The sequence below is a fragment of the Carcharhinus amblyrhynchos genome, chromosome 15 (assembly GCF_965287045.1).
Source record: "Carcharhinus amblyrhynchos chromosome 15, sCarAmb.v2.hapA, whole genome shotgun sequence".
In the NCBI taxonomy this organism is placed as follows: Eukaryota; Metazoa; Chordata; class Chondrichthyes; order Carcharhiniformes; family Carcharhinidae; genus Carcharhinus; species Carcharhinus amblyrhynchos.
The window spans coordinates 29,382,937-29,406,201 of record NC_137338.1 but is presented as its reverse complement, the minus strand read 5'-3'; the positions used below and the strand labels follow the sequence as shown (position 1 = coordinate 29,406,201).

Genomic DNA, 23,265 nt, shown 5'->3' with positions numbered 1-23,265 from the left:
CCCTCCAAGGCCAAGATATCCTTCTGCAAGTGTGGCAACCAAAACTGCACACAGTACTCCAGCTGCAGCCTCACCAGTGCCCTGTACAGTTGCAGCAAGACCCCCCCCTGCTTTTATATTCTATCCCCCTCGCTATAAAGGCCAGCATTCCATTCGCCTTCTTGATCACCTGCTGCACCTGCAGACTGGGTTTTTGCGACTCATGCACAAGGAGCCCCAGGTCCCTCTGCACCGTAGCATGCTGCAGCTTTTCACCCTTTAAATAGTAATCCCTCCTACTATTATTTCTGCCAAAGTGAATAACCTCACACTTGCTAACATTGTACTCCATCTGCCAGGTCCTCGCCCACTCGCCTATTTAGATCGCTCTGCAGACTTTCCACACCCTCCATGCAATTTGCTTTTCCACTCATCTTTGTGTCATCAGCAAATTTTGTCACCCTACACTCAGCCCCCTCCTCCAGATCATCTATATAAATGGTAAATAGTTGAGACCCCAGCACCGATCCCTGGGGCACTTCACTAGTCACTAACTGCCAATCAGAATAGCACCCATTGATACCAACTCTGTGCTTCCTATTAGACAACGAATCCTCTATCCATGCTAACACCTTATCCCCAACTCCGTGCACCCTAACCTTCTGTAGCAACCTTTTATGAGGCACCTTATCAAACGCCTTTTGAAAATCTAGAAACACCACATCCACCGGTTCCTCTCTGTCTACCACACTAGTCACATCCTCATAGAAATCCAATAAATTTGTCAAACACAACTTCCCCTTAACGAATCTGTGCTGTGTCTGATCGAGCAAACCATTCTTTTCTAGGTGTTTCGCTATTTCTTCTTTGATGACAGATTCAAGCATTTTTCCAACTACAGATGTTAAACTAACCGGCCTATAATTCCCTGCCTTTTGTCTGCTACCTTTTTTAAATGGCAGCGTAACATTAGCCGTTTTCCAATCTTCCGGCACTACCGCGGAATCCAGTGAATTTTGGTAAATAATCACTAAGGCATCCACTATCACCTCTGCCATTTCCTTCAGAATCCTGGGATGCATTTCATCCGGTCCTGGGGACTTGTCCACCTTCAGTCCCATTAGTCTATCAAGCACTACCTCTCTAGTGACAGTAATCGCATTCAGGCCCTCAACTCCTACCATCCTTCTATCTTTAATATCCGGCAAACTATTCGTGTCCTCCTCCATGAAGACCGAGGCAAAAAACTTATTTAAGTCCTCAGCCATTTCCTCATCTCCCCCCACTATATCCCCCCCTCTCATCCTCTAAGGGTCCAACATTCACTCTAGCCAGCCTCCTCTTTATATATTTGTAAAAACTCTTACTGTCCTTTTTTATATTTAGTGCTAGTTTAGCTTCATGGTCTATCCTTCCTTTCTTTATCAACTTCTGAGTCATTCTTTGTTGATTTTTAAACCTTTCCCAATCTTCTAATCGCCCACTACTTTTAGCCACTCTGAACGCATCAGCTTTTAATTTAATACTCTCCTTTATTTACTTAGATAACCACGGCTGGTTATCCCTTCTCCTACATTCCTTCTTTACCGTCGGAATATGTTTCTGCTGAGCACCGAAAAAGATCTCCTTAAAAATCCTCCACTGTTCCTCAGCCGTCCTACCAACTAATCTGCGCCCCCAATCTACATTTGCCAATTCCTCTCTCATCCTATCGTACTCCCCTCTGTTCAAACAGAGGACACGGGTTCGGGACCCTACTTTCTCATCGTCCATCTGCATCAAAAACTCAACCATACAATGATTGCTCGTCCCAAGAGGATCCCTAATTCTTCCTGCCTCGTTACACAACACCAGATCTAAGATAGCTCGCTCCTTCGTAGGTTCCGTCACACACTGTTCAAGGAAACTATCCCGACAGCATTCCAAGAACCCTTCCCCAAGCCTACCACATCCGACTTGGATCAACCAATCAATATGCAGATTAAAATCCCCCATAATTATCACCGTTCCATATCTGCACGCATCATTTATTTGCTTGTTTATAGCCCGCCCACCTCTAAGTTATTATTTGGGGGCCTATAGACCACACCCACCAGCGTCTTCCTCCCCTTACTATTCCTGCGTGTAGAGGCAGAGGCCATATTGGCTTGGTGTCGATACTCGGCTGTATAAGTACATGCAGACAAAAGCAATGCCCATCTTTGCATTCTGCTTGCTGCTAGTGATGGTGTGTGGTCCAAAAATGACAGTGAGTGGATGATGGTCCATTAACAATGCAAATTCTCTCTTGCGCAGGAACTGATAGAATTTCTTTACTCCTCAGATGATCCCTAACTCTTTCCTTTCAATCTGTGCATAGTTACTTTCAGCCTTACTCAAGATTCTAGAAACAAAAGCAATTGGTCTTTCTTCACTCGATAACATGATGTGGGAGACCATTGCTTTGACACCATAATGGGACGCATCACAAGCTAACCAGCTGTGTAAAGTAGGATTAAAGTGTGTAAGAGTTTCAGACTTTGGTTATCCTTCTTTGGCTTGCATGATGATATTGCATTGATCTGACCACTTCCATGTTCAGGCTCCATTGCTTCACATTTTCATCAAAGGGTGCCATGATGCTGAAAACTTGTGTCATTTTTCTACTAATGGAGGTTTCTGGTATACACACTGCAATGTGTTTCCAGCAGCTACCTTGATTTTTTTTTATATATATATAAGACAACAACCCAAGCTTCAGCCTCTTACTTAACACACCAGCTCTATAACTGTTGCAAAGTTCCATTATTCACGTTCACCTACCCGTCCGATACTCGGCTGTATAAGTACGTGCAGACAAAAGCAATGCCCATCTTTGCTTTTTACTTGCTGTTAGTGGTGGAATTCCTGTATGTGGTTCAAAAATGACAGTGAGTGGATGATGGTCTGTTAACAATATAAATTCTCTCTTGTGCAGGAACTGATAGAACTTCTTTACTCCTAAGATGATCCCTAATGCTTTCCTTTCAATCTGCATAGTTACCAGGTTCTGGACGCAAAAGCATTGGCCTTTCTTCACTCGATGGCATGATTTTCCTTGGTAAATTCATCTTCCTGGGTGACTGGCAAGTGCCATTCCTCATCCTTATCGTCAACTTTTATATTCATGCTAGGAAACATGTAGGGTTTAAAACAAGACAATTTTATTTACAGATGTGTTTTTTTTATAAGCTGCTTCTTCTCTGCCTGTTTCCTGTGACTTGTGACGTCATTTCTGACATGAACACAATAAGCCAATAAGATTAAAACAAATATACATAACATAGCTGTGGAGATAACAGATAGAAGTTCATTTTTAACTTCACTATTAGATGTCTAATATACATTAGTCTGTTTATTTAAAAGAAAACACTTCCACCTGGTTTTACCATTTATCCATTCAGAGTACTTAATATTTTCTACTCCACAAGGAGGCACTGCTTGGCTAGAAATATCATGTCAGTGACCTGAAAATTTGCGACTGCTAAAAACTGGAATTTTCTCATCCTGTAGGCAGTGTGTAGGATCATTATCTGAACAAAACCTGTCAATCTTTTGAGGTTAACGCATTGTTCCAGCAAATCAGTTTAATCTATTCTTTCATCTAGGAGCTTATTTATACAGATATTCCAAATGTAATTTGCAGGTTACCAACAAAATCCTGTTGGATAAAAGCACAATGAAGATGAGATTAAATGTTAAGATTAGACATTGATGTTGAATGGTTTTATTGTCCTTTTTTGGCAGACAACTATTTTCAGGGTGGTGGATGTGATGGGAGCTCAAATACGCTAATTCAGAGCAGAAGTAGGCCACTTGGCCCCCTCAAACCTGCTCTGTCATTCAATAATATCATGGCTGATGGGATTGTTGTCTCAACTCCACATTCCACCTGCCCCCAATAATCTTTGACTCCCTTGTTAGTCAAGAATCTATCTATCTTTGCCTTAAAAATATTAATTGACCCTGCTGCCACTGCTCCCTGGGAAGAGAGTTGAAATTTATTCATGATCCCCTGAGAGAAAAAAAATTCTTTTCATCTCTGTCTTAAATAGGAAACCCTTTATTTTTAATCTCTATCTCCTCATTCTAGTCTCACAAAAGGGGAACCACCCTTTCAATATCTACCTAATATATAAGATCCCTCAGGATCTTATATATTTCAGTAAGATCACCTCTCAATCTTTTAGACTCCAACAGATGAGGGCCCATCCTGTTCAATCTTTGCTTGTAAGACAACCCCTACCATCCCAGGTATTAGTTAAAGAAACCTTCTCTGAACTGCTTCTAAAGCATTCATAAGAACATAAGAACATAAGAAATAGGAGCAGGAGTAGGCCATCTAGCCCTTCGAGCCTGCCCCGCCATTCAATAAGATTATGGCTGATCTGTTGTGGCTCAGTTCCACTTTCCCGCCCTCTCCCCATAACCCTTAATCCCCTCTCTTATCAAGAACCCATCAACCCGCTTCTTAAAAATATTTAGCGAGGCAGCCTCCACCACTTCAACGGGCAGAGAATTCCAGAGATTCACCACCCTTTGAGTGAAGAAGTTCCTCCTCAACTCCGTTCTAAACCGCCTCCCCTTTATCTTGAGGCTGTGCCCCCTAGTCCTACTGTCTTTTTTGAGCGGGAAGAGTCTCTCCACCTCTATCCTATCCAACCCATTCATCATCTTATACGTCTCAATGAGATCTCCCCTCATTCTTCTAAACTCTAACGAGTACAAACCTAGTTTATTCAGCCTCTCCTCATAGCTCAATCCCCTCAACTCCGGTATCAGCCTAGTAAACCTCCTCTGCACTCCCTCCAGGGCCAAAATATCCTTGCGCAGGTGCGGCGCCCAAAACTGCACACAGTACTCCAGCTGCGGCCTCACCAATGCCCTATACAGCTGCAGCAAGACCTCCCTACTTTTATATTCAATCCCCCTCGCTATGAAGGCCAGCATCCCATTCGCCTTCCTGACCACCTGCTGCACCTGCAAGCTGGGTTTTTCAGGTCTTTTTAAAATTAAATAAGGAGAGCGAAACAGTACACAAAACTCCAGAAGTGGTTTCAACAATGCCTTGTACAATTGTAGCAAAACATCCATACTTTTAAATTCAATTTCCCTTGCAATAAACAACAACATTCCATTTCCTTTCCTGATTACTTGCAGTCTGTGTACTAACTTTTCTTGATTCTTGTACCATGACACCCAGCTCCTTCTATACCTCAAAAGTTCACAATTTCTCTCTATTTAAGTAGCTTTCCACCTTTCTGTTCTGCCAAAGTGGAAAGTTCACATTTTTCCACCTTGTATTCCATCTGTCAAATTTTTGCCCACTCAATTAAAAGAGTCTACAAAGTGACATAGATGAGTTATGTCCTCTTCACAACCAACTTTCCTACCTATCTCATTAAGATTAAATTTATATTTATTTATCAGTGTCACATTAACACTGCAATGAAGTTGCTGTGAAAATCCCCTAGTCCCTGCACCCTGGTGCCTGTTCGGGTACACTGAGGGAGAATTTAACATGGCCAATACACCTAACCAGCACATCCTTCAGACTGGAGGAAACTGGAGACAACCACACAGACACGGGGAGAACATGCAGACTCCGCGCAGACAGGGGACCCAACCCAGGATTCGAACCTGAGTAACCATACATTTGGTCCTTTCATTCAAGTTGTTGATATAAATTGTAAAAAGTTGAAGCCCAGTACTGATTCCTCTGGTACACCAGTTGTTACAGCTTCCAAACTAAAAAAGACCCATTTATCCCAACTCTGTTTTCTGTTGGCTAATCAACTTTCTATCCATGTTATCCCTACATGATGAGTAAGGGGTAATAGATTGGCATATCGGTGTGGTAGTCTTTGATGTGGCACCTTATCAATTGCCTCTGAGGCTGGGGTGATACTGGCCCTAATGTGAGGCCCAATTGGAGCAGAATTCCTGCTCCTCAGGAAAGGAAACCTATAGGACCAACAAGGAAACCTAAAAAGACCTGTTGGCCAACAATCCAAATCCTGATACTGCTCCCCAAATCAAATCGTTGAAGTTGCCTGTATGGTACTGATTACATTATTGAGACCTAATCTGTACACATAAACAGACCGTGCTAGGTGTTCCACTCACTTGCAGGTGACTAATGTTTTGACCAAGGAGGGAGTCTGAAGTTCACTCTCTCATCTCTAGCAGTGCAGCACTCGGTACTGCACTGAGCATCAACCTAAATTTTTATGCTCAAGTCCTAATTCTTCTGATTCAAGGGCAAGAGTGTGATCAACTGCACCACTGCTTACATACAACAAGATATCAATTGACCAGTGCTGTATTGTATATCTCCATACTGACAAGATAGACACAGTAACACAAGTTCCTGCTTGGGCATCAAGCACCAGAGTGGTGTCATTTTTCTTGATCTAAAGACCTACCTGATTGAGAAAGTGCTGACACTTTCTTTTGCAACACCATCTTGATGCTTTTAAACCATTACCTTTTGCTATTTAGGGCAACTAATAAGATTGATCTGATGAGGCATTATTATGTATTTCATTAAAGAAAGGATAGCATGAAGGTTGGTAGAAGTGTATTGTGCAAGTGGTGAATAGAAATGGAGATGACTGGGAGGGGGAGGAGAATGATTTTCCTGTCCTGCTTCGCTGGTCATGTAACTTAATTTTTTGGAGGGGAAATATTGTGCCCCATATTACAAGTTTTATTTCTATGGTGCTCTTTGTAACATCAAGGATCCAAAGCTTCCTATCCAGTGAGCAATTTTGAAGTCACAGTTGTAATATGGGAAATGTGGCAGCCAATTTATGCACAACAAGATCCACAAACAGCAACGATGTAATGACCTGAGAATCTGTTTTAATGACGATGGTTGAGAAATAAACACCGGGAAGAACTCTAAATGCAAAACACTGCAAATTCTGCAAATCTGAAATAAAAACAGAAAATGCTGGAAATACATCTAGCGGCTTCTGTGGAGAGGGAAACAAAGTTAATCTTTCAGGTCGTAACCTTTCATCAGAACATTTAGTCAATGGGAAGAGCTCCCTTGATCCTCTTTTATAGTCACCCAAGATGTCAGTCAGGGCTTTGGTTTAACAACTCCTCCCTAACAGCGACGTATTCTGATCCCCTTTTCCTCTCATTTCCCTTGATCCCATTCATCCCAAGAGTTGTGTGATTTCAAGAACAAATTAGATACAACGTTTTGGCCTCAACTACTTTTCATGGTAATGAATTTCAAACATTCACCACTCTGAGTGAAGAAATTTCTCCTCACCTCAGCCCTAAAAGGTTTACCCCTTATCCTCAAACTATGATCCCAAGTTCTGGACTCCCCCACCATTGAAAATATTCTTTCTGAATCCACCTTGTCTAATTTTGCTATGAGATACCCATTCCCTCTTCTAAACTCCAATGAATACAATCCTAATCAACTTGGTCTCTCCTCATATGACAGACCTGCCATCCCGGGAGTCAGCCCAGTAAACCTTCTTTATCCTCGCTCTATAACAAGGACATCTTCCTCAGATAAAGACACCAAAACTCCAGGTGTGACCTCACCAACACCCTATGTAATTGTAATAAAGCATCCCTATTCTTATACTGAAATCCTCTTGCTACGAAGGCCAACATTTTCCTTTTCTATTGCCTACTATACCTGCGTGCTTACTTTCAATGATTGATGCACGAGGACACCAAGGTCTCACTGAGCATCCACCTCTCTCAGTTTACACCATTCAAATAATAATCTGCCTTCCAATTTTTGCAACCAAAATGGATAATCTCACATTTATCCACATTATACTCCGATGAGAAAGTTACCACTGAACCAACAGTAGTTGAAAGATGGACCAGGATTCTCCCAAAAAAGTTTAAAGCGCTGAATTCACAGGAAAACTGGTGTAAATCATGCTGGTTTTTTCACACTAGAATCTCCCACGTTTTTGTGCAATGCAAAGACCAGCAGCATGAACATCATTACATTTCAGGGGGCGGGGCCTATTCCCACCTGGGAGACTGACAGTTCAGAACCTCTTGTGCATGCGCAGTGGTTCCGACCTGTCAGCCTTCCCATTTGCTGGCCAGCCTGGAAGCCCTGCAATGCTGTATCCCCCAACCCTCCCAAGGCTGAATCGTGGACCCTGTCCTGCCCCGATTGGATCCCAAGGCAGAGTGGCAGCAGGACCCCACGTCCCTACCCCCACCAATGACCCCAGCACTTGGCACTTCCCCATGCCTAATGAACAGCACCAAGGTGCCCCTTGGGTGTGAGAGCTTTGCTCTTTCAGCAGTGCTGGGGCACAGACTGGCACTACCAGGGTGCCTATGCCAGAGGCACCACCATGCTGCCTGGCCCCCTGGGGGTTTCCCGCTTGCCCCCCCTTCATTCCAGCGGAGTCATCCCACTAGCTCCCCAAAAGTGGGGAGCTAGTTTGAACTCTGCTGGAGTGAAATACTCCTGGTGGGGTGGGAGATGCTAGCGGGCCTGGAGAATTCTGTGCCGATACTTCGCTATTCTAATTTTCTTGTCTCTACACGGTCCATATCCCTCTATTCCCTGCCTATTCAGGATGCCTCTTCATCGTTGTTATAGAATCTGCTTCCACCACCTCCTCTGGCAGCACATTCTAGGCATTTACCACCTCTGTGTGAAAAACTTGCCCTTTATATCTCTTTTAAACTTGCCCACTCTCCACCAATGCCACTGAATAATTGGCCCATCGACCCTAGGAAAAAGACTCTGATTATCCATTCTCTGTCATAATCCTGTAAACTTCTGTCAGGTCCCTCTCATCCTCCAATGCTCCAATGAAAACAATCCAATTTTGTCCGACCTTTCTTCTTGTTCATGTCCTCCAAACCAGGCAACATCCTGGTAAATCTCTTCTTCACCCTTTCCAGTGCATCAACATCCTTTTGGTAGTGTGGCAACCAAAATTGTACACCATATTCAAAATGGGGCATAACCAAAATCTTATACAGCTGCAACATGATTTTCTAATTGCTACACTCAATGCCCTGTCCGATGAAGGCCAGCACGTCCACCTGAGTTGCTACCTTCAGGGAACTTTGGATCTGCACATCCAGATCCCTTGTATGCTAATATTTCTAAGGGTTCTATCATTTACTGTATACTTTCGTTCTGCAGTAGACCTTCTAAATTGCATCACCTCACATTTGCCCAGGTTAAATTTCATTTGCCATCTTTTGTCCCAGGTTTCCAGCCAATTTATATCCTGCAGTATCCTCTGACAATCTTCCTCACCATCTGCTACTCCCCCAATTTTTCTATCATCTGCAAATTTATGAATCAGGTCATCTACGTTTGTGGTTCACTCCTTGTCACAGACTTCCAGTTAGAAAAATACCCTTCCACTGCTACTCTATGCTTTCTATGCCCAAACCACTTTTGTATCCATCTTACCAGCCCACCTTGGATCCCATATGACTTCATCTTCTGTATCAACCTGGTTTGAAAGACCCACGTATGTGCAAATATGATTGAAATGGTGTAGGTGTTAATTTTTTTAAAAATATTTGTACTTGAGATGTGAGCGTCATCAGCAAGGTCAGCACTTGTTGCCCATCTCTAACTGCCCTTGAGCAAGTGGTGGTGAGCTTCCTGTTTGAACTTTTGCTGTTCATGTGGCGTGGGTACGTCCAGTGTTAGGATCTAGAAGGTGCTGTTTGGGCATTGTTTTTCCTGTCTAAGTCCCTAATATAGTTTCTTATTTGTTGATTTTTTGCAACCCTTCCAACAACTATTTTGAACCATTGCTCCACCGTGAGGCACTTACAATAGAGTGACTAGAACTTTGGACTTTGATTAAAAAGGGCCAATTTCGAAAGAATGAAACATAGAAATTAGAAGCAGGAGTAAGTCATTCAGCCCTTAGAGCCTGCTCTGCCATTCATTTTGTCCATGGTTGATCATTGAATTCAATGTCCTGATTCCCTACCATATCAGGTGGGGCGGCACGGTGGCAAGTTTTTAGCACTGCTGCTTCCAGGGACCTGGGCTCAGTTCTGGCCTCGGGTCACAGCCTGTGTGGGTTTCCTCTGGGTGCTCTGGTTTCCTTTCAGTCCAAAAATGTGAGAGTTAGGTTGATTGGCCATGCGAAATTAACCCTACTGTCAGGGGGTTAGGGTAAATATGTGAGGTTACGGGAATAGGGCTGGGTGGGATTGTGATCAGTGCAGAAGCAATGGGCCAAATGACCTCCTTCCGCATTGGAGGGATTCTTTGATTCTGTGGTGCTATGATCTCTTTAGCCCCAAGAACTACATCTAATCTGTTCTTGAAATTAGACTACATTCTGTCCTCAATTACTTTCTCTGGTAGTGAATTCCACACGCTCGCCACCTTCTGGGTGAAGAAATTTCTCCTCACCTCAGTCCTCAAACTATTGACCTCCAGGCCTGTATTCCCCCACCATTGAGATGCTCATTGAGAGCACTCTTTCTGAACCCACCCTGTCTAACCCTGTTAGAATTTAGTAAGTTTCTATGAGATCCTCTCTCAATCTTCTAAACTCCAGTGAATATAATCCTAACTGACTTAATCTCTCCTCATATGACAGACTTGCCATCCCAGGAATCAACCTGGTAAAGCCTTTGCTGTACTCCCTGTGTCGCAAGGACATCATTCCTTACATAAGGACACCAAAACTGCACACAATACTCTACGTGTGGCTTCACCAATGCCCTACACAATTGCAACAAAACATTCCTATCCCTATACTCAAATCTTCTCACTATGATGGCCAACATACCATTTGCCTTCTTTACCACTTGCTGTATCTGGTCGCTTTTAGCAACTGCTTCATGGGAACTCCAAGATCTCGTTGAGTATCCACTTTCCTCAGTTTACACCCATTCAAGTAATAAAACAAAACACTTCAGATACTTTGACAAGGTAACTGCATGGTAGGTTATTGCATAAGGTTAAATCTCATGGGATCCAGGGTGAGGTATCTAAATGGATACAGAATTGGCTTCGTGAAGAAGCCAGAGGGTGGTTGTAGAGGGTTGTTTTTCAAACTGGAAGCCTGTGACCAGCAGTGTGCCTCAGGGATCAGTGCTGGGTCTACTGTTATTTGTCATTTATATCAATGATTTGGATGAGAATATAGGAGGCATGGTTAGTAGGTTTGCAGATGACACCAAGATTGGTGGCATAGTGGACAGTGAGGAAAGTTATCTCCAATTGCAATGGGATCTTGATCAATTGGGCCAGTGGGCTGATGAATAGCAGATGGAGTTTAAATGCAAGGTGATGCATTTTGGTAGATTGAACCAGGGCAGGACTTACTCAGTTAATGGTAGGGTGTTGGAGAGAGTTATAGAACAAAGAGATCTAGGGATGCATGTTCGTAGATCCTTGAAAGTGGAGTCACAGGTGGACAGAGTGGTGAAGAAGGCATTCGGCATGCTTGGTTTCATCGGTCAGAATATTAAATACAGAAATTGGGATGTCTTGTTGAAGTTGTACAAGATATTGGTAAGGCCACACTTGGAATACTGTGTGCCGTTCTGGTCACCCTATTATAGAAAAGATACTATTAAAGTAGAAAGAGTGCAGAAGTGATTTACTGGGATGCTACCGGGACTTGATTGTTTGAGTTATAAGGAGAGGCTGGATAGACTGGGATGTTTTTCTCTGGAGCGTAGGAGGCTGAAGGGTGACCTTATTGAAGTCTCTAAAATAATGAGGGGCATAGAACAGGTAGATAGTTAATATCTTTTCCCAAAGGTAAGGGAGTCTAAAGCTAGAGGGCATAGATTTCAGATGAGAGGGGAGAGATACAAAAGTGTCCAGAAGGGCAGTTTTTTCACACAGAAGGTGGTGAGTGTCTGGAACAAGCTGCCAGAGGTAATAGTAGAGGCGGGTACAATTTTGTCTTTTAAAAAGCATTTAGATAACATGGATAAGATGGGTATTGAGGGATGTGGGCCAAATGTGGGCAATTGGGATTATCTGAGGCGTTTAAAAAAAAAGGCAGCATGGACAAGTCAGGCCGAAGGGCCTTTTTCCATGCTATAAACCTCTGTGACTGGAAATCTGCAACAAAAATAGAAAATGTGGAAACATTCAGCATGTTTGGAGGCATCTGTGGAGGGAAAAAAGATTACGTTTCTCAACTGCTGAAACCAAATATCTTTTCCGCAGGTGCCGCTAGACCCGAGCGACTGATGTGTTGGCAGGCCAGGAGCACCTACTTTGTGTTCTGCTGTATTCCTAGTGCACCCATTTAACAGAATTCTTAATGCTGTTTGTAATTTCCATAAATGACCTGGATGAGGAAGTGGAGGGATGGGTTGGTAAGTTTGCCGACGACACGAAGGTTGGTGGTGTTGTGAATAGTCTGGAGAGATGTCAGAAGTTGCAGTGTGACATAGATAGGATGCAAGACTGGGCGGAGAAGTGGCAGATGGACTTCAACCCAGATAAATGTGTAGTGGTCTATTTTGGCAGGTCAAATGGGATGAAGGAGTATAATAATATCAAGGGTAAGACCTTGAGCAGTGTAGAAGGTCAGAAGGACCGGGTCCATAGGACTCTTTTAAATCGGCCTCGCAGGTGGAGGATGTGGTTAAGAAGGAGTATGGTGTATTGGCCTTCAACAATTGAGGGATTGAGTTTAGGAGTCGGGAGATAATGCCGCAGCTTTATAAGACCTTAGTCAGATGCCACTCGGAGTCCTGTGCGCAGTTTTGGTCGCCTCATTACAAGAAAGATGTGGAAACTATTGAAAGGGTGCAGAGGAGATTTACAAGGATGTTGCCTGTTTTGGGTGGCATGACTTATGAGGATAGGTTGAGGGAGCTGGGTCTTTTCTCCCTGGAGAGACAAAGGATGAGAGGTGACCTGATAAAGAGGTATAGATTGGGTGGATTCTCAGAGGCTATTTCCCAGGGCTGAAATTGTCGCTACGAGAGGACACAGGTTTAAGGTGCTGGGGAGTAGGTACAGAGGAGATGTCAGGGGTAAGTTTTTCACTGAGGGTGAGTGAAATTGGCTGCCGTTGGTGTGGTGGAGGCAGACTCGTTGGGGTCTTTTAAGAGACTTCTGGATGAGAACATGGGATTTAATGGGATTGAGGGTTATAGAGGCCTAGTAGGTAGGGATATGATCAGTGCAACTTGTGGGCTGAAGGGCCTGTTTGTGCTGTAGATTTCTATGTTCTATGATCTCTATGCTGGGCAGCCCCAATTTACTGATCAAAAAGTACAGTGTAATTATGGGTATGAAATAAGGGAAAAGTAGATTCCCGCTGATTTTAAAATTGCAATTTGTACATATAACTAATGAATTTATAGCTGTTCAGGAGAAGCATAATAGGGTGCGGATATAGAGTTTGTGAGATTTTTGCCAAAGTTGTCCACCACCGTTATCTTGCCAGAGTTTTTAACCTGATGCTTTGTGGGATTATCAGTTATTTGTTTGGGTAACCTCATTTTTAGAATTTTAACAGGTACCTTAAGCAGTCAGTTGTTTAGCATTTTACCATATGACATTGTCAGATATATGCAGATTGGACAGGGAACAGCCATTGGCTTCAACATTCTTGTTTGGTCAGCTCCACTCACCTGCCTTCTTACTATGCCCCTCCATCCAATCACTTAGGATATTTGTGCTATTATTTCACTCTGGCCTAACCTGATAATTTATTGCAAAACTCTGTCATCTTTCGAGTGAAAGTCTTTTGCCTGAGTTTTTTTTTCCCCTCCTGTTTTCCTAATTGGTAGCTTATGCCTCTTAGTATTCAAATACATCATTATAGTGAGTAAATTACCTGGAACAATTTTGACAATTCCTTTCTTTTAGTTTGTGTATATGCTTGAAAGGGGTCTGGTCAAAGCAAACATTTTAACATTTGTATAAGATATTTGTAATGTTTGTGGGACACTTGAATTGGAACCTTACTTTGTTCTGTAAGTGTGTTTAATTATGTTAATAATTGCAGTAATTGGTAAAGAGGAAGAAAGTTTTCTTTTACAGCTAGTCTCATTTTAAGCTATTCATAACAGAAATTATTTATATAAGAATGGATTCTGTTCAAGTTTGGGTAGTGCCAGAATTGTAACAATTCGAGGAGAGAAAGTATTGTTGAAAATCTTTGGTTCATATGCTATTTCGATAGTTCAGTTGAATGTTCTGTTAAATTGGAATTTTTTTGGAAGAAATTGAAAAATTAAATACACACAATCAATGGATATTTTAATCAAATGTGATAGTATTTATAACATTTTATATGGATCTCCACAACACAAAAACGTACTGTTCTCAAATGTAAAAACTTGTATTCATTCCTTTTTAGGTATGTCAGGAGTTTGAAGGTGACATTTAACCTTCGACCTTGGCCACTTTGTCACAATAAACACTTTGCTGATGAGTGCAGGCTGCTTGTAAGATTGCTTCCAGATCATTCATTGTAACTGCAGTAGCTGTAAAAATAGTCTGCTTAATGTTCTTCTTGCTTCGGAAATTTGGTATATCTGTAGTGTGAACTTGTTTTGGAACCAGACGTACTCTAACATATAGTGCAGGTTTTCCTTACAATAAATTACAGACAAGTTAAATTGCTGTTACATGTTTTTTTAAAATCCCCTCTTAAGTCATGGTACCATGTACCAGAGAGACATGCGTTTATTTTCCCCCTAGTATTGTAGAGGATTCGCTCTGTCATTTCTCTTGGCCATTATTCCTAAAGTTTGGATACAATTTACATGTAGCTTAGCACTGAGAATTTTTTTACATGGCAGTATCTGAACTGGCGATTGCACAACACGTTTGATAAAGTGCGCGAGGAGGAGAAGACAGAACACCACAATGGATTAGATATTGGCTCACATGAGCACTCGTGCACACACATGCGCATATGTACACACGGATTGGACTGGATCCCAATTTAACTAAAATGTGATTAAAATCTCATCTGTTTGCCGACTTTCAAACTATTTTGTCTGCTGACAAAACTATTTGGCATAGTTTCAGACCTGTGCCCACAGGGTATGAGATTGACACAAGAAAGTTGCTTCTAAAGTGATAACTTATCACTTAATAGAGTCATAGTCATAGAGGTTTACAGCATAGAAACAGGCCCTTTGGCCCAATATGTCCATGCCGCTGTTTTTTTAAAAACCCGCAAGCTGATCCCAATTGCCTGTACTTGGCCCATATCCCTCCATACCCATCGTACCCATGTAACTGTCTAAATGCTTTTTAAAAGACATAGTTGTACCCGCCTCTACTGCTACCTCTGGCAGCTTGTTCCAGACACTCACCACCCTCTATGTGGAAAAAATTGCCCTTCTGGACGCTTTTGTATCTCTCCCCTCTCACCTTAAACCTATGTCCTTTAGCTTTAGACTCCTCTACCTTTGAGAAAAAATATTGACTATCTAGCTGATCTGTACTCCTCATTATTTCATAGACCTTTATAAGATCACCCCTCAATCTCCTACGCTCCAGAGAAAAAAGTCCCAGCCTATCCAGCCTCTCCTTATAACTCAAACCATCAATCCCGGTAGAATCCTAGTAAATCTTTTCTGCACTCTTTCTAGTTTAATAATATCCTTTCTATAATAGGGTGACTAGAATTGCACACAGTATTCCAAGTGTGGCCTTACCAATGTCTTGTACAACTTCAACAAGACATTCCAACTCCTGTATTCAGTGTTCTGTCCAATGAAACCAAGCCTGCCAAATACCTTCTTCACCACTCTGTCCACCTGTGACTCCAATTTCGAGGAGCTATGAACATGTACCCCTAGATCTCTTTGTTCTGTAACTTTCCACAACAGCCTACCATTAACTGAGCAACTCTCTACAACGCCCTACCATTAACTACCAAAATGCATGACCTCGCATTTGTCTAAATTAAACTCCATCTGCCATTTGTCAGCCCACTAGCCCAATTGATCAAGATCCTGTTGCAGTTGGAGATAACTTTCTTCACTGTTCACTATGCCACCAATCTTAGTGTCGTCTGTAATCATAAAGATGCCGCAGGATAACGTGGGAGATTTGAAAATTTCACACTCATAGATTGGGGAGTACTCTTCTGTATTTTTTTGGATGCAAGTAGAGCTTTTTTTTAAACTGTGCATCTAGCTTTGCTGTAGCTGATCTGGGAGTACTTGATGCTGACAGCAGGATCCTGAAATAGACTTTTTTTTTAGCACTTGCATACCTTGAATACAAAATTCAAAATCTTAGTTTGGTTTAGATGAAACTGTTCTTTACTTAGTACAGTCAGAACGACAGAAGTAAATATTCTGCTAGTAATTTCCAGAATTGTAATCCAGGGCTAAAAGTATGTCCATCATGTAGTAGGTATCCAGGAAAGATTATCCACAATCCACAAGATGAGAATCTGCCCTCAGTGGAGAGATTTCGCATGTCTAGCAGATTGTGGTTTACTTTCTTCTCCATCTGCAAAGCTGTATACCGTGTTCTTAATTTCTGATTGTGTTTAGTTGCTTTGGGAATTACTTGATCCCATCAAATGATCTGAACAGTTCATTAAATCATCATTTTTATTGAAACTTCCAATTTGTACTTTTTCAGAAAATTCGACGCTCTTTCCTTAGATGGCTATGGCCCAGACTGGACGTAGAAGGTGTATTCAGGGCACAGAAAGTATCTTTAAAAGTTGTAAGAATGCAGCAATCTGGAGTGGAGATCACATCTAGCTCCTTGCCTGTCATCATAGAAACGCAAATGTTTTCATCAGAATATTTTAACCTGAAAACCTACTGCGAAAATCTGCAAACACGGGTGTTAGGTCAACTAATCTTCTTCAGTGAAGTGATCCCAACCACAATGGATCTTTTTGATGGGTAAGGTTGCCACAGGTATGAGTCTTAAAATTAAGATGTTGCTTTAGTGAAAGTCAGTACTTGTTGTGAAGATGCAGTGGATTCCATCGTCTCTTCGTTTTGCTTCACTTCAATCCCAAGGCATAGTACTCACATATGAATAGTATAGGTAATGCCTCTGTGCACTAAAATGTCACTAGTCACTGTAATGGATATCTTGAAACATGCATTTGGTTTTACTATAGGCAGAACTACTGGTACATGGTGTTGGAATGAGCCAAATTCCATTTTTACATGATATTCCAAGATATTTGTTGGTATTTTGGGGATTACATTCCAGGAATCTGGTTTTCCATGTAAAAGGAAAATCAGTGACCTGTGCCTATAGTATACAGTGGGCTGCTAATCCCTAATATCAAATTATTGCTCCATGGTGACTGAAGAAGCCAAATTCCTTTTTATTACATTGGACTCTACTTTTATTGTTGTTTTGGGATGACATTTTCCTGCAATATTTTCTCAGTGGTATTGACTTTAGGTCGTGGAGTGACGAGTGAAGGCATAATACAATGCTCAGTAATGTTACCCAGAAATCTGATTTTTCACTTAGAGATTAATATTTAGTCCAAGCATTAACTAGGTGGATTCAATTAACAAAACATACATTAGGTTATTGTGTTGCAGTTGGTTTGTGTTGTGTTCAGCTACAAAATTTCTCCTTTACTGCGTGAGTCATGACTGAAGAAGCTACATTTTGTTAGAGTTTGCGGTTAATTTTTTAACTTAACTGTAGACCCCTAAAATTATGTAGGGTGCACAAGAGGGATGCTTAACATTGAGAAGTTTAGGGAAATGCAATTAAATAGTGGAAGTTTTAATACTAAATAGCTGTTTCCTTTTAACACCATACCAGAGATTTTTTAAAAATATTGAAACCATGTATTAAATATATTTATCCTTAATTACAAAATGTTTAATTAGAAGAGGAGTAGCACTTTTACTAGCTTAGCGCAGATGCTACCTGATTTAGGTTGGACTAAAAAAAAGCGAGTATATTATCAAATAAATAGGTTGGACTAAAACCTGGTGTTGTCAGACTTTTTATTGTGCTAACTGGTCAGGGTGTAGCTGTGAATTCCTGTCCGTTTGACAGGTTAGATTAAAATTGGAGTTAAATATGTATACAAGCCTGTCAAATTAAGTTGACATGGGATTCACATGAGTGGACTCCTTGAAATTTCAGGGAAGTCAAGGTGTTTCCAAACAGTGACAAGTCTACAAATTACTCTTCATGTTTGGTCACTAAGATTAACAAATATCCACAGAGATACCTTCCCAAGAAAGGGCATTGAAAATTTCTGGGTTTTGACCAAAAAAGGATGAAAGGAGATAAAATTCGTGTTGGGGAAAATAATGCCTGACAGAGGGGTGGCGAAAAAGTATCTTCTTCAAATTGTGCTATGGTGATATGGAAAAGATTATTTTCTGCAGCGCCAACAACATATGAAAAGCTTGGGGATACTACAGCATAAGGAGAAGCATGCTTACACAATACTGAGAGTTTACGTAATAGACCTAATTCTGTGAGCAGTTCTGGGCACCACACCTTGGGGGGATATATTAGCCTCGGAAGGAGTGCAGCGTCTGTTTTTAAAACAAATCCCATGGTTAAGTTATAAGGAGGAATTAAGCAAACTGAAGCTGTATTCCTTAGAATTTCGGTTAAGTGGTGGCATGGACAAGTTGAGCTGAAGGGCCTGTTTCCATACTGTAAATCTTTATGACTCTATGTTTCTAAGTGGTAATCTGAATGACATTTTCAAGATGTTAAGGGGAACAGATAGAATAGGTAGGGAAAAACTATTTCCATTGGTTGGAAATCTAGGATGTGGGAAAGAGCCTGAAAATTAGTGTCAGATCTTTCAAGAGTGAAATTAGGAAACACTTTAACATAGGGTGGTGTGTTCTGCAAATAGCAGTTGATGTTCAGTCAGTTGGAAACTGACAGAGGCTGATAGATTTTTGTTTCGTAAAGATATTCGAGCTATGGGACTGAGGTAGGTATACGGAGTTTGTTCGCAAATCAGCTGAGATCTTATTGAATAGCGGTGGGTCAGGTTTGAGGAGCAAAATGGTCTATTCCTATTTCTATGATCTTATGTACATTGGCTTGATTGAAGAATTTAAAAGAGCAAAAGCATGATCTAACATGAAAGATGTGCTTGATAACATAGCAGAGAGAAGCAATGAAATTAAATAGAGCTAAATGACAAGGCATGGACGAAAAGGGATTGGTTTAGGTTAGAGGGTCATTGTTTTTTTTTAACTGGTCGGCGCAACATCGTGGGCCGAAGGGCCTGTTCTGCGCTGTAATGTTCTATGTTCTATGTTCTATGACGAAACATACCTTACTTTTAATTCTTGGTGACTGTAATGCTATCCTGAAAATACTAATCAGGAAAGAAAAATCAGATTCAACTTTCTATATTTAAGCATCAGCAAAATGTTGTGTAAGTAAGACTTATTTTAACATAAAAATGATCAGCGATATATTTTCAGATTTAAATCTTTTATTTTGAGGTTGTTGAAGTTACCAGGAATCCTATCACTTCAAACTTGGGTACTTAAAAATTATGGAACTCGGCGTCGGCCTAGACTTTGTGATCAGTGACATGTGAATGGCACATGGAGTTCACTTACGTTTATTTATTTTGCTGGGCCCTTGCATGGCCATCTGAGGTCACCAGGACTGATACCATCATCACACGTGAGAATACCATCCACCAGATACACGGTAAATACTCTTGCAACTCGGCCAACAGGTTTGAACAAGACTTCTTCACTGCACAGGATCTTCAGCCAATGCTATACACGAGGTACATCGATGACATTTTCTTCCTTTGGCCTCATGGTGAACAATCACTGAAACAACTATATGATGGTATCAACAAATTCCACCCCACCATCAGACTCACCATGGACTATTCCCCAGAATCAGTTGCATTCTTGGATACACGCATCTCCATCAAGGACGGTCACCTCAGCACCTCATTGTACTGCAAGCCCACAGACAATCTCACAATGCTCCACTTCTCCAGCTTCCACCCTAAACATGTTAAAGAAGCCATCCCCTATGGACAAGCCCTCCGTATACACAGGATTTGCTCAGATGAGGAGGATCGTGACAGACACCTCCAGACGCTGAAAGATGCCCTCATAAGAACAGGATATGGCGCTCGACTCATAGATCGACAATTCCTATGCGCCACAGCAAAAAACTGCACCGATCTCCTCAGAAGACAAACACGGAACATGGTGGACAGAGTACCCTTCGTCGTCCAGTACTTCCCCGGAGCGGAGAAGCTACGACATCTTCTCTGGAGTCTTCAACATATCACTTCTGGTTCGCGGGGTTTGTGAGAGTGTAGTTTACTTCCGTACCGGAAGTTAGGTGAGGGGATAGTCGGGAAGGGGGAGCGGGGGGGTATAAATCTGATACTCACCCGTGGATCCACCTCATTGTTCTCCGGAGCAGTGTACTTGGTGGCTGTGGCTTTGGTGAGTACTGGGTTTACTTGGAATCGCTTTCTGACTGCACTTCCGGTTCGCGGGGTTTGTGAGAGTGTAGTTTGCTTCCGTACCGGAAGTTAGGCGAGGGGATTGTCGGGAAGGGGGAGCGGGGGGTATAAAAAGGAGGTAGCGGCATACAGCGGGCAGCGTTGAGAGCGGGCAGCGGAGTGAGTGGTAGCTGAGTGAGAAGGGCTTTGGCTCGCTGGGCTTAGGCGAGTGCAGGCTTAGAGAAAGTGAGTTGAAGTTTTCTAACTTTTGACACATACAGGAGGTTGGGACATGGCAGGGGCTATGGGGAGGAACATAAGCTGTGTTAGGTGCCACATGTGGGAGTTCTTGGTGGTGTCACGTCTCCCGAAGGTCCACATCTGTGTTAAATGTTTAGAGTTGCAGTGCTTGAGGGCCCGGGTCAGGCAACTTGAGGGGCGTTTAGATGATGCGTTTCTGGTCAGGGAAAACGAAGAGATAATGTCTAGGAACCATGAGCAGGAAGAGGTCCCAAGGGCTGAAGAGCAGAATGGGTGGACGACTGTTAGGCGGAAAAAGAGGAAGAAGAAGAATAGTCATGGTCCCCCGGCCTCCCCAGTGGCCCCCCAAGATTCATCGTTGGGGGCACAAAAGGATAGGCAGGAGGGACAGAATGACTTAGAGGGACAGAAGGGGGCTGGCAAGGTGATAGTGGTAGGGGATGGGACGGTCCAAGGCATTGACAGGAGGTTCTGTGGGCAGAGGCGTGACTCCAGGATGGTGGTCTGCCTCCCTGGAGCAGGGGTACAGGACGTAACGGAAAGGGTAGGGGGAATTTTGAAAGGGGAGGGGACCCAGGCAGAGGTAATAATACACGTAGGGGAGAGGGACGTAGGAAGGAGGAATAGGGTAGATGTACGTAGGCAATTTAGGGAGTTGGGGTCCAAACTGAGGAGCAGGACCTCCAGGGTGGCATTCTCTGGGTTGCTGCCTAGTACCAGCAGGGCTAGGAATAACAAGATCATGCAGCTGAATGCATAGTTGAGGGATTGGTGTAGGGTAGAGGGTTTTACTTTTGTAGACCACTGGGAGGTATTTATGAGAGAAGGGCAACTGTATAGGAGGGGTGGGGAGAATTTGAATGGGAGGGGCACTAGTGTCTTAGCAGGGCGGTTAGCTGGTGTGTTTAGGAATGGTTTAAACTAATAGGGAGGGGGGGTGGGGATGTGGCTGATAGCTCATTAGACACTGGGGCCGGGAGAGAGTTGGGTGAAAGGAAAATTATCAGGGAGAAGGAGGTTCCGAGGGACACTGGTGGGTTGGACTGTGTCTGTTTCAATGCAAGGAGTGTGACAGGAAAAACGGATGAGCTTAGGGCCTTGATGTTTGTGAGGAAGTTAGATGTTGTGGCAGTAACAGGGACGTGGTTACGTGAAGGGCAGGACTGGCAGCTGAATGTTCCTGGGTATAAGTGTTTTAGGTGTGACAGAGGAGGGTTAAAGAGAGGTGGAGGGGTGGCACTGTTAGTAAAGGAAAACATCACAGCAGTGCAGAGGGAGGACAATATGGAGGAGTTAGGGATTGGGTCACTGTGGGTGGAGTTGAGGAATAAGAAGGGAGAGATTACGATGCTAGGGGTATACTATAGGCCACCCAACAGCCCGAGGTCAGTGGAGGAAGGCATTTGCAGGGGCATTTTGGATAGGTACAGAAAGAATAAGGTGGTTGTAGTGGGTGACTTTAATCTTCCTGGAGTGGATTGGAGGGGGCCTAGAGCTGGGGGTACGGAGGGAGAGGAGTTTGTAAAATGTGTTTTGGAAGGGTCTCTAGAGTAGTACGTAACTAGCCCGACTAGGGAAGGGGCTATACTGGATTTAGTGTTGGGTATTGAGCCGGGGCAGGTGGTTGAGGTTGAGGTAGGCGAACATGTGGCTAACAGTGACCACAAGTGCGTCTACTTTAGGATAAAAATGGAAAGGGATGAGTGCCATCCGAAGGGGAGGGTGCTGAACTGGGGGAAGGCGCGCTATAGCCGGATTAGGAGGGAGCTGAAGGACACTGATTGGGAGGGACTGTTAGCTGGCAAGTGGGAGGCTTTTAAGGGCAAACTGAAAATGTTGCAGGAAAGGCATGTTCCGGTTAAGCGGAAGGATGGGAAAGGTAGGATTAGAGAGCTGTGGATTACAGGGGGTATCGAAGACTTGGTCAGGAAGAAGAGGAAGGCGTATGTTAGGTCAAAACAACTGGGTATGGAGAGTGCGCTGGAGGAATATAGAGAGAGTAGGAGGGAGCTAAAAAGGGGAGTTAGAAGGGCGAAGAGAGAGCATGAAATGGCTTTGGCTGATAGGATTAAGGAAAATCCAAAGGCATTTTACTCCTATATTAGGAGCAAGAGAGTGGTTAGAGGGAAAATTGGTCCTCTTAGGGACAAAGGAGGGGAGTTATGTATTGAGTCGGAGGGAATGGGGGAGATCCTGAATGAATACTTTGCATCGGTATTCACGAAGGAGAGGGGGTTCGGTGTCGTGCAGTGTCTTGGAGGGAGCTGTAGATCAGTGGCAGGAAATATCCATTACGAGGGAGGAAGTGCTAAGGCTTTTAGGTAGCGTAAAGACGGATAAAGCTCCGGGGCCTGATGGTATTTATCCCAGGCTGCTTAGGGAGGTGAAAGATGAAATTGCTGGGCCTCTGGCGCAAATCTTTGTCTCTTCTTTGGACACAGGTGAGGTCCCAGAAGACTAGAGGGTAGCTAATGTTGTACCGCTGTTTAAAAAAGGTAGTAAGGACAACCCTGGAAATTATAGACCAGTGAGTTTGACATCGGTGGTAGGAAAATTAATGGGAAAAAATACTTAGGGGTAGGATGTATGAGCATTTGGAGCATTGTGATCTGATTAG

General features: G+C 42.9%; 1 protein-coding gene across 2 annotated transcripts in view; it reads left to right on the top strand.

Annotated features, from left to right (window-relative positions):
* hlcs (holocarboxylase synthetase (biotin-(proprionyl-CoA-carboxylase (ATP-hydrolysing)) ligase)) overlaps positions 1-23,265 on the top strand; it is a 146,958-nt gene that overhangs the window by 38,235 nt on the left and 85,458 nt on the right. The window contains exon 6 of one of the 2 annotated variants that reach the window (XM_080203687.1): positions 16,580-16,851. The exons of the other annotated variant lie outside the window; for it this stretch is intronic. Within the exon in view, the coding sequence (XP_080059813.1) occupies positions 16,580-16,851 (272 nt within the window). The remainder of the gene's footprint in view (positions 1-16,579; positions 16,852-23,265) is intronic. 2 annotated transcript variants of the gene reach the window in all.